At 37.7% G+C, this 12,281-nt stretch overlaps 1 protein-coding gene across 2 annotated transcripts in view; it reads right to left on the bottom strand.

Annotated features, from left to right (window-relative positions):
* LOC150108758 (transmembrane emp24 domain-containing protein 5-like) overlaps positions 1-9,916 on the bottom strand; it is a 65,261-nt gene extending 55,345 nt beyond the window's left edge. For both annotated transcript variants that reach the window (XM_090416215.1, XM_090416216.1), the window contains exon 1: positions 9,497-9,916. In XM_090416215.1, the coding sequence (XP_090272341.1) occupies positions 9,497-9,731 (235 nt within the window). In that variant the 5' untranslated portion in view covers positions 9,732-9,916. The remainder of the gene's footprint in view (positions 1-9,496) is intronic.
* Between the last annotated feature and the right edge of the window lie 2,365 nt (positions 9,917-12,281).

Raw genomic sequence — 12,281 nt, 5'->3', positions numbered from 1 at the left:
AATTAAATGCAAATATGGCTGAGTATATTTTCATATATAAACTGTTGAGTTATTCATATATGTAGTGAAAATGAGTAGCCCTTTAACTTCAACATGAGTAGTTTTGTGTGATTTCATGTATGAAATATAGCTGTTAGCAATTCATATAGTTTATGGGAGAAAAGAGAGGATAATGAGATTTTGTCAAAACTCTAGATTATCAGACAGACAGAACACGAGGTCTTCAGTGCCTAAAGAAGGACCTGATGGAGATGAACACGATTAGTGAAGTATAAAAGAAAGAAAGAATGAAGTGGAAGTGACAGAGTGCATGGCAGTGATAGAAGTGTGGGAGAGATGAATTAGATAATATAGAAATTCCAGAAGGAAAAAACAGGATGACAGAAATTACACAGCATAGATGACTACTTAATAGCAAGAACAAAAACGAAAGGGATCGGAAAAAAATAATTTAAGTAAAAAGGATGAAATATGAGAGAAGAAAAAGGAAGGTCCAAAAAAACAGAAAAAGGCGAAAAAGGGTATAGTGATGTATGGAGATTCTACAATTAGAGGTGTATGAGCAAATAATGAAAGTATATTTTCCAGGAGCAAAGATTTGTGATGTTAGAGAGGCTATAAGCAAGCAGGTGGAACAAGTGGAACTTGCCAACTTGGTTGGCCTAACGTTTAGCATACCTGTTCTCCAAATAACAGGCTGCAGGTTCAAATCCCACATGAGCATGGATGTTTGTGATTATTTTTAAGTGGGAGATGAATTTCATCACCCAGCAAGAAAGCTCTGCCCTGTTTATTAGAGGCCTGAAGTAGTTTGAAAAAGTTCCATGTTTGGTCTCCAGAGCAGGGTTTCTGGACTATGTAAAAAATAAATTTTAAAACTGCAAAAAAATATAAACTTGATAAAGAAATAGAGAAAAAAATTCCTTAGCCCACTCAAATGTACTATAGGTTCGCAAACAGCATTTTGTGAGTTCTCAGCAACATAAAAAAGTGGAAGATACGATAGCATTAGTTGCAACATATAAATATAGCATAAGAAATTAAAGAACTGGTGAATGAGAGGGGGAAGGAGTCAAGATTTTAAGCCTGTTGGCAAGATGTGACATGAATGAGCTGAGATGGAGAGTTGTAACTGCTAATGATTAAATATATGCAGAAGAAATAACATATGGTATACTGATGTTTTCAGTGTTTCTGATGAAAGAATGGATTTGTGCTTATATGATAAATGACACTTAAATGGATCTTGTTTAGAGAAACTGTTGTTTAGTGAAAGAGGGGAATATAAGTAGTTAGACATACTACATATATAGAGGTATACAGAGGCTGGCCTGCTTGAGCAAACATGAGTAAGGTGAGTGACTGAGATTGATGTCGCAGAGTAACAAAGTATGAAACGGACGATCCTAAGAATGATGGGACTAGTTTAGTCAGACAAGAAAATCAATGATTGTGACAGTGGGATATGGAAAGCTAATGAATTAATGTAGGCTGCTTATTTGAACGAGTCAAGTTTTAAAGGTCAGCTGAACATGAATCAATCTAATACTAGAAGTGTAGGAATAAACAGCAATGAAATTTTAACATAGGTAAATGACATAGACCACAAGTCTTACTGGCATTACTACGATATGGTTGACCAAAGAGAAAATGGAGGAAGGAATTTTGTTGAAGAATCAACTTTAGGATGCTTATTTGAACCAATCAGGTTTTAAAGGTTGTTTAAATATGCATCAGTCTGGTTGCTGGTTATCATACATTTTTATTAATACCATAAGTATCAGGAATGAAGATAATGAATTTTTAGCATCAGCGAATGATACAGAATGAAATTGCCTAATTGAAAATTGGGCTAGAGTGGATATCCTGACAGGAATAGAATGTGATAGACACTGTGCATTCAGGGAGGACAGCAGGAATGGAAAGGATAGGGGAGCATTGTTGATAACTGCAGAGTCATTAAATCTATACAGAGTAGAAATCTCAAATGATGATGATGACGGTGGAAAGAAGTATGAGTAACTCTGGAAATGGGTTTGAAGCTGTATGGTGTGAAACAGAGGTCAACAGAATAACAGAAATTGAATTGAATATAAGTAGGACTGACTATCATTATGGATACTTTCAACTATTGGGATATAGAGTATAGTAGAGAGTAGAATTACATAAAAGATAGTTGTTTCACTTCCAGGTGGAAAGAGTGATTATGCAGTTTTAACTTGGTACATGGCATATTGTGTTTAAAAAAAAAAAATGTGTATGTGTGTGTGTGAGAGAGAGAGAGAGATAATAAGGCAAGTTATTTATTAGAAGATGATGATGACACATGGCTGGGATATTCATGCACCGATATATATTACATTACTATTGTCTGTAACGTATTTTTGCCTGTAAATTGTATGTTCTACTGGCTGGTTTGCAAGACAAAAAAACAAAGTTTCTGGGAGGAAAAATCCTACCACCTGTGTATGAGACCAGCAAACTCACCTTCAGATGTAAAGTTCTAATAAAGGTTCTTTGCTCCAGGATGGGATTTTAACCCAGGTCTTTCCAACCAAAGATCTTCATCTACACTGAAAAGGCAGCTTGAAGCTGTGCTTTGAAAAACTGCATAGCAGAGGAACCAGCAAATGTCTGAAAAATTTATAACGAACTGCATTCTTAGGGTCAGGAGAGTAAATTACATAAGTTAAATGAATGAATACGATTTCGAAGAAAGAGCTACATAAAAAGAAAACACAAATGCAATATCAAAAGGTGATGATAGGTGCAAGCATAGCAAAAAAAAATGTAGCGGGAAAGTCACGATAAACAAAGTAAAATCAAACTATGAAATGCACTTAGCTTCAGAGGAAGGGAGAAATATGAGAGAGTTTTATCACTACGAGGGTTTGTTTGAAAAGTTTGGTAAAATTCCAATAGATGCTGACACAATTCATTCATACCAGTGTTGGCACGTATCATCTTTTTAATGACCCCTTGGCAAAATTTTAGCCATGTGAGAAGTGTAGTTTTGTTTGGCAAACATTTAAAATGACCATTGCACTTTTCATAAAAATGGAGAAAGAGTTTCATGCAGTGATAAAACACTATTATTTGAAGAAGTGGACAGCTGTGCAGATCAAAGCCCAGTTATATGCAGTTCATAGTGACTTTGCACCAGCATTATTTTGGGATAAATGAGTTTAAACACGATTGTAAGTCCATCAAAGATCAAGCACACTCCAAAGGAAATGACTGACAAAATCCATGGTATCGTTATGAAATACAGCGGAGTGAAAGTGAGTGAGATTGCCGAGATTGTAGGCATCTCAACTGAACAGGTGTATAATATCCTGCACAAAAAATTGCACATGAAAAAGCTATATGCATGATGGATGCCACGATTGTTGACTGTCAATCAAAAATGTATACAAAAAGTTATGTTAAAGATACCAAGCAATTTTAAACCTGGTTTTACTCCATTTTTTCCAAGTAAGCAAACAGACAAAATGTCAAGTTTGCACCTGCAATTTATGCAAGACTAGCTGATCCCACAGGTAGTTCAAGACCAAGGCAACTCGTGGTAAAGGTGGAGCAAGCTCTGATCACTAATCTTAATATTTACCCTTAATGCCAAAACACATCTCCAAGAAAGGGGATGTATGATGTTTTGTATTAAAGGCAAGGGGCCACTACCCAGACCGGTTTCGACCTTTATTGAGGTCTCATCAGTGGGAGCCAGGCTAGAAATACCAAGATTTAGTAATGCAGAGCTTATATTTTACCAAAACAAGTTACTTACCATAAGGTGTTATAACCTTATTAAATAAAAATCTCAGGAGGAGATATAGATGTAGAAAGTATTTTTAACTTGGGTATAGTTATGTTAAAGATACCAAGCAATTTTAAACTTGGTTTTACTCCATTTTTTTCCAAGTAAGCGAGTTGCCTTGGTCTTGCACTACCTGTGGGATCAGCTAGTCTTGCATAAATTGCAGGCGCAAACTTGACATTTTGTCTGTTTGCTTACTTGGAAAAAATGGAGTAAAACCAGGTTTAAAATTGCTTGGTATCTTTAACATAACTATACCCAAGTTAAAAATACTTTCTGCATCTATATCTCCTCCTGAGATTTTTATTTAATAAGGTTATAACACTTTATGGTAACTTGTTTTGGTAAAATACTTACAAGCTCTGCATTACTAAATCTTGGTATTTCTAGCCTGGCTCCCACTGATGAGACAACTCCCAGATCCCAGATTTAGCAGCCCCGAGAGAAAGCTCCATGTTCCAGCTCTGCAGTGAAAGTATCCCGGCCTTGGATTCCAGTTTCCAGACCCCGAGAGAGAGCTCCTATTACAGTCCTGCTGCCTTGGTAAGAACCCTTTGTCTTTTTTTTTTCTTCTTTGGTTCTTTGTGTTCCCCCTGTACCTAAGTTTAACAGGTTTTTCTTATCTGCAAACAGGGAAAGCTTGGCCTTTTCTACAGGTCTGTCTTTTTTGGACTTGGATCGCACAAGGGTCTACTCTTACCTTTTTTTTTTTGAAGTATGTCTTCGGCTCTACCGAGAGTAAGAACCCTCGGGTTCGAAATCGACGCAAGTGTACACAAGAGGACGTTTGCGAAAGCGCTAATTGACTGCGTAGGGGCAGATAATATTTCTGGCTTTACCCCCCTATGGGGGTGGCAGATATCAAGTAGTTTGTAAAAATACAACAACAAGGGAGAAACTACTCAAAGGGGTTGAGTGTGAAGGGAAACTTTGTCATCCTTTTGTCGTTGGTAGCATCTCTAAAAAGATGAAAATAGAGCGATTCCCTCTGGAATACCTAGAAGGAGGCAACGACATAATTAATCAAGTCTTTTCGAAATGAGGAACCGTACGAGATGTCCAAGTAGGCAAAGACACTGACTACCCTGAATGGATGTCGGGGGAAGTCACGTTCTCGTTAACGATGAAAACAGAAGTTCCGAATTTTGTAATGATCAGATCGGCCAGGGTAATGGTGAGTTACCCAGGAGTAAAGAGGCAATGTTTTAAATATGGAGCCCTGACTCATCTCGGGGCCCAGTGCCCGAAGTTAAAGTGTAAGAACTGCCTAACAGCAGGTCATACACTAGCACAGTGCCAATCGGCATGCCTAAAATGCGGCATTAATGGCCATAAAATAGACACCTGTCCGGACAGAAATCTGGCCGAAAAATTGGGAGGCACTATTACGCCCAACACGGAAACAACAGCCCAAAATGTTATTGGCGCAGAACCGAATGATTTCCCCACCCTGAAGGCCGCGCATGAGGGAACAACAAAGAATCATGCCGCCACCTCCAAAACACTGCCAAGTACACCAGTGGAGAAGCCTGCAACCAGGAGAGATGTAGGGCAGCAGGAACTGGCCACCGATCAAACCGCCACTACAGACGTAGCAACCGAAAATAACCAGCAGTACCAACAAAACGGAACTATCACTGCAGTCACAATAATAGACGAGGACACGGAGGCAGTAGATATGGAAATCAACAATGCAGAAACCACACAAAAGAGGCCAGCCAGCCCTGAAGAAGTAAATATTAAAAAATCGAAACAAGGAAGTCCAGCACATTTTGGAAATATAAAGTCAACTTCAGAACCCACAAAGTTCCCTCATGCAAAGGCCAATGCACCTATATTGCATCTCTTAAAAGATTTCCCCGAGGAGGAGGCGAGACTACGAAAAGCAATAGAAACATTCGGAGACATTCAACTGATACTCACAGGACAAAACGGGCCAAGAGTCGTCAGTGCAGAATGGAACGACGTGTTTGTCGATAATATAGATGAAATCACTCCTGAAAAGATCATTGGTCTTATCGATGCAGAGGACGACGTGGGACTAGCACTGCACAGAGGCCTCTACATGCTAAACCACGTCCGTGGAGACAAATTAGCAGATCTCATCATTAAAACCCACAACAATAGACAGCAGAAGGATTTAAACCTCGCCTAACAAGTCAGTCGACTCCTAGTATCGATCTGCCAGAGAGGAAGGAAAAAAAAAAAAAAAAAAAAAATTCTGGTTTGTTTTTTCTTCTTTTTGTCCTCTTTCAGATTAGAATTTTTGTTGTAAAAAAGGTCTGTCTATTCCACACAGGAGGGGGTATCCTGAGAACCTGGGCTGCGAAGGCTTACATTGAGCCGGTGCAGCTCCTTGTGGGCTGCATCACCCAGGCCAGGCTCTGCCCCCGCTCTTCTCAGTATTAAACTGGTCATTCAGGTTGAAATTTCAGAATTTACCTAGTTTCTTACAAATTGTTATATGTAATTTTTAATGTTATTTACTAGTTCCTCTTTTTCATGTGGTACTTCTTTCATTTGTTTTTCCCCACTTTCCTCGGGCAGACACCTGAAGAGGTGACTGACCGGGGAAAGCTGAAAAGAACGGATGGAGGGAGATAATGTCGGAGATCTGCTTGGTGCTGACATTTAAGTCAGGCCAAGTAGATCGACTGAGGCCTCTTTTAACTATCTACTACTATCCACTCTATCTTTTCTCCTCCTCTCTCACTATCAAGCTGACTCTCAGCACAACTTTTTTTAAATCTAAAGAGGCCAGTGATGAAAGGCATGAACTCCCATTCGACCTCAATAAAGGTCGAAACCGGTCTGGGTAGTGGCCCCTTGCCTTTAATACAAAACATCATACATCCCCTTTCTTGGAGATGTGTTTTGGCATTAAGGGTAAATATTAAGATTAGTGATCAGAGCTTGCTCCACCTTTACCACGAGTTGCCTTGGTCTTGCACTACCTAAGTTACCTGCACTAACTTAGGTACAGGCTATGTATTGCTAGTGTTATGTCTCAACAGCTTTCCCTTTGTCAACTTACCATTTTTTTTTCAGATTTATTATTATTATTATTATTATTAGACATCCCCAGGGAGTCCAAAGACTCATCGAGGGAAAGTGTGCCAATAGCATCGAACGATTGGTCCCCTTCCAACTACTAACTGCGCTCAAACTTAATTAACTGAGCCATTAGCAGCAGAGGCTCTACCAATCGACCAACCTTTGCCGGCAAAGGTTGATCGATTTATTAAAATGATCTTGTTCTAGATTTTCCTTTTTGTCTTTTACCATGAATTTTATTAGTTACTGTCTTCTTAAGAATACTGTCATTTCCATACAAACATGTTCCACTCACTGCAACTTTCCAAACTTGATTATACTAGATATTGTGGGTTCTTTATAAAATTAATATAACTTGTAGTTACACCTTATCCTCAGAGACCATCATTTACTCGGCCAAATATTTTTCTAAGGATATTCCTTTCTAAAGTTCATCCTTGCTGTACATATCCAGGTTTTATATTCATACATAAGTAAACAACCAGATGGATTATTGATTTATATATTTTTACTTCAGTCTTCCAATGAATATCCTCTAAACGAGTATACATGAGAGATAGAATAGAATACAAAGCTTGATTACCTCTCTTTATTCGATTCTGTAATTACACATATTCATTTGGTATGCTAGTAATCATTACTCCTATATAATTAAATTATTCCACAAGGTTCCCAATTTTCACACTTGTATCAGTTAACTGATTATTCCTGGCATTCAACATCATCAATATTATTTATTTATTATTTCTTTTATGTATGACTGTTGGTGATACATAAAAATGCATGACTGTTGGTGACCACCTTGAAAAAAAAAATACCGATTTTCAGGTTACTACAATCTGGTTATATGATGAACTCTGCTGACGTCTGGTTCATCTACAGCAGTGTTTCTCAACGTGGGGCATATGTCCCACAGCGGGGCAATTGGAATATTTTGGGGAGCAATTAGAAAATGATGTTGCATTCGTCACCTCATCACTGATATACTCAAAACACTCACCATTTTTGGCAAGGGGGGGACATCAAAATCTTTGAGGCGTTGAGGCAGGGCATGATCCAAAATAAGTTGGGAAATACTGATCTACAGCAAACAAAATCTCTACCTACTTTATGCTAACAGGCTAGTAACCCTCGATATGTCTCTACCAAGAGGCATTAAAGCTATTGAGGTTGACATCCATCCTCCCTTCCCCCCAAAAGAAATACCGTATGTTACCGTAGTAGTAAATTTTTTCTATCCCAAAGTTTCTCAACATCCTCCTCAAACACCCTGCTATTTATAACTCTAATGGCTTCCTTTTTCCACAAATAGTAGTGATACCAGAATACCAAACAATAATTATCACTCTTCCAACTGTTTTTGATTCCTTTCTCAACAACAGCCTATAAATATATTGTGGATATTTTTTGTCCTTTCGGCAATTCAACTCATAACCAAGTGTTGATTTCTTTTCCCACTGAGCATATTCATACACCCTTAATGTTGTCTGGCATAATTAGAATGCAGCAGGAATTTTTTTAATGATTTCTTCTCTTTCATTTTTTTAGACTAAAGTATGAAATATTTATAAAAATGGCAAAAATTATTCCCAAATTACCAAAAGCAGATGATCTGTATCACACCTAAATGTCAGTAACTACTCCAACCCTTGTTATTTACTCTTTTGCACTTGGATGACTGCATCATTTTCCAGTGAAAACTGAATATCGAAAATGCATGCTTCTTTCTCTTATTCTTGATGATCTCAGTAAATGTCCTCCTCCTATTCCAATACTTTGTATCCAGTCTCACTTCCATTTTTACACAATCAGGAAGGTGTAAACAATGTTTACACCTTCCTGATTCCAATGTTGCCATTTTTAGTTATCCTATTCCACTAACATTAATTCTACAAACTGGAAATTAGCTCATATTCAGCTAATCTTACACAGGGAAAATAAACACTTGCTATTCAATTATTGTCCTATTATTCTCAATGCAGTATTTTCTAAAGTAATAAAGAAATCTATCAGTAGTCAACTTTAGACTATTGAAAACTTCTTAAAAAATAAAGGAAAGTATGGATTCCACCATTAATAGGTGAAACTTGCTTATGGAAGCATTAGGAAGTTCATGGAATTACTCTTAATCTCAATATCGCTAAGGTATCTGATCTGGTTAATCACAAGCATCTCATAAGCTTCTCTTATGACCTTTGTCTTTTCAAAGAGCTGCCAACTTTCTCTAAGGTAGCAAGTGAATTTCTTCTTTGCTAGTTCTATCTGACTATCAGAATTAAAGAATATAGCATGTCTCCCTTTGACGTTTTTATTCCCTTATTAATTCATATATACAAAGCACTTAATAAAACAATAACATCCTTCTTTTGAAACAACACATGCCTCTCTTTGAAGTATTTATTCCGGTATGAATTCATCCACGCGCATTGAAAAGCCAGAGTTGAAAAGTGCCTAAATACTCTAGAAAATTTCCCTTTTAAATGTTTTACGGATTTATGTGATGAACGCTTTTAAATGTAGAAATCCCGTAAAATGTCAACCATGTTTACAATGTATGGAAGAGTTCCTTAAAAACTATTTACATGAAAGCTGTAATGTTTGTCAATGAATTACAAGGGACACTCTGACTTGCCTGATATTCGATTTCCAGTGTTTCGCCAGGTTTTGCTCTCTGATAGAAACATTCAGTAGCACCGGGGCGGACACTAATAGTAAGTTCGCTTTCTGCCTGATCAAAAATTGGGTTTGTGGCAATCACGGGAGAATATAACAAAAATAAACTTATTATCCCAACAATATAAAATATATCCATAACAGACAAATTTCTGTGTCGTTTCTTATGCATAATAGCTCCGATGGTCATAATTCTCACGATTCAGTTTTATATTTCACAAGCAACAAATTTCGTAGCACAGATAACTGAGAGATTCACGCTCCGAGATAAATTCTAATTAAGCGATCAATACGTATTCTCTGAAAGCAAATAATTATCCATGAATCTAATTATTTTAAGAACTATTAAACAAACCCTCATTCGTCACTACATTCCTTGTTCTAAAAGTATCTTTGCCGGTATTTTGTCACATGGTCAAAGAGTATATTTAAGTAACGAATCCCAAAACGCGCTGTGGAAAACGAAAAATATTCCCCATAAGTAATAAATGAATAAATAAACGAAGCAGGTGAGATTACACACAAAGCTGATCAACTACAGAAAATAATAACAGTATTTTAAACCATAAATGCAGTTACTGATAAAAATAGGACTAAGCCGGGCATTGTATTTGCTCTATATTCATCTCAGTCCATGAAAATAATGTTTTCCGAGAAGAAGAAGGATATCGTACTATAGAAAATAAGAGAGCGTCGAAGAGGCGTAAAATAACAGGAATCGATTTAATTCGTTAATCCAAATGACTTACACAGAATAACCCAACACTATGTACCTGCTGGAGTAGCATACTGTCTATTAATCATACCTTTCCTAGTTAGAGGAAATTCCCTTACGTGGTGAATAACCTTCTTATCGCCTTGTAAGAGACCATTGAAGTGCTAAACTGTAGGTCTGAAGTTGCTGATTCCATGCGCGATTCCCGAAGCTAGGTTTCCAGTACTTAATTCTTCTCACCTCAAACCGACATGTGTTGCAGACAGTCCCTTTCACAGACATATTAGACATACTGCAGAGAGTGAAACTCTTCATTATTATTATTATTATTATTATTATTATTATTATTATTATTATTATTATTATTATTATTACTACTACTACTACTACGGACGACTTCAAGGAGTCATCCACACAACTATTCGACATTCTCACAGTATCTATCATACCTTGCCTTGAACTCATTCACTGTCATAGTACCCACAACAGACTTTGGCAACTTATTCCACTCATTTACCACTCTAAAAGTAAAGAACTCAGCTCTAACACCCTTACTAACCACACACTTTCCCAGCTTCCATAGATTTCCCCTAGTCCTCCACCACCAGTCCTAATCTCAAAAATATCCTCTGAATTAATTCTATAGAAATCAGAAATTTGAATGTCTCAATCATATCTTCGCTTTTCTGCCTATCAACCAATTTCTGAAACCCACAAATCTTCAATCTGTTCTCATAAGGATCATTCCATAGACCTATTATCATCTTGGTCACTCGCCTTTGGATCCTCTCAACCTCTTCCCCATCAAGAAGAAAATTAGGTGACCAAATCTGGGCACAGTAGTCGAGATGTGGTCTTAGCAAGACTCGGTACAGAGGAACAATAACTTGCTTATCTCTGCTCGTCAAAGTATTCTTCAGCAACCAAGTGATTTGATGAGCTGATTTAGCCACTTTTGCAATCTTCCCCTAAACTTCATATCCCTATCCACCAACACTCCCAAGTCCCTAGCCTCATCAATATCCTGGAGTACAGTTCCACCAATGTGGTATACTGCTGCTAATTTTTTCACCCCAAAATGCATAACCTTACATTTTGTCACATTATATTGACATCCATTCTCCTTAGCCCAGACCTCCAATCTATTCTAATCATCCTCCAGGATTTTGACATCTTCTGCATTCACTATTTCCCTACCCAACTTTGCATCATCAGTGAACAAATGAACCGTTCCTCTTAGATCCTTCCCTGTATCATTAATGAACAAATTAAACAGCAGTGGTTCAAGAACAGAACCCTGTGGCACACCACTAGTCACACGCCGTCTTTTGGACTCTACTCCTGAATAAACTACTCTCTGATATCTCTCCATCAACCACACACCAATCCATCTCACGAACCCTTTATCCATTTCCATCTATTGCTGTTTACGAATTAGAATTCCATGTAGTATCCTGTCAAAGGCCTTAGCCAGGACCAGCAGTATCACTGTAAACCCATTACCCTTATCCAGTTGAGCCGTCACTGTGTTATAAAACTTGAGCAAGTTACTGAGGCATGATCTACCCTTCACAAAGCCATGCTGTTCCCCATACAGTATCTCATTTTCATTAATCTATTCCTGTATTTTTCCCTTGACTACTTTCTCCAAGAACTTGACAACGATTCCTGATATGCTGATCGGTCGGTAATTTGCAACGGTAGTCTTGGATCCTTCGTTATGAAGTGGAACTATTTTCGCCCCTTTCCACACCTTCCGCACTAAACCAGACCCGAGACTCAGATTAAACAACGTGGTCAAGGGCACTGATAATTCTTTAGCCGCTTCACGTAAGACCAGTGCCTGTATACCATCCAATCCGACAGATGTATTCACATTAAGGTTCTGTAATAGACTATTCACCTCCACTTCATTCACAACAATTCGCGTATAAACTAATGGTTCCTTCATTCTTTCAATGTCACCACCTGGATGATATACACTTATAAAATGCTCACTCAGTAATTCCACTATATCGACTGATT

The sequence above is a fragment of the Typopeltis vanoorti genome, chromosome 3 (assembly GCF_054136105.1).
Source record: "Typopeltis vanoorti isolate ZY-2024b chromosome 3, IOZ_Tvanoo_1.0, whole genome shotgun sequence".
NCBI classification, from domain to species: Eukaryota; Metazoa; Arthropoda; class Arachnida; order Uropygi; family Thelyphonidae; genus Typopeltis; species Typopeltis vanoorti.
Note: the sequence above shows the minus strand (reverse complement) of the source record. Positions and strands in the feature narration are given on the sequence as shown.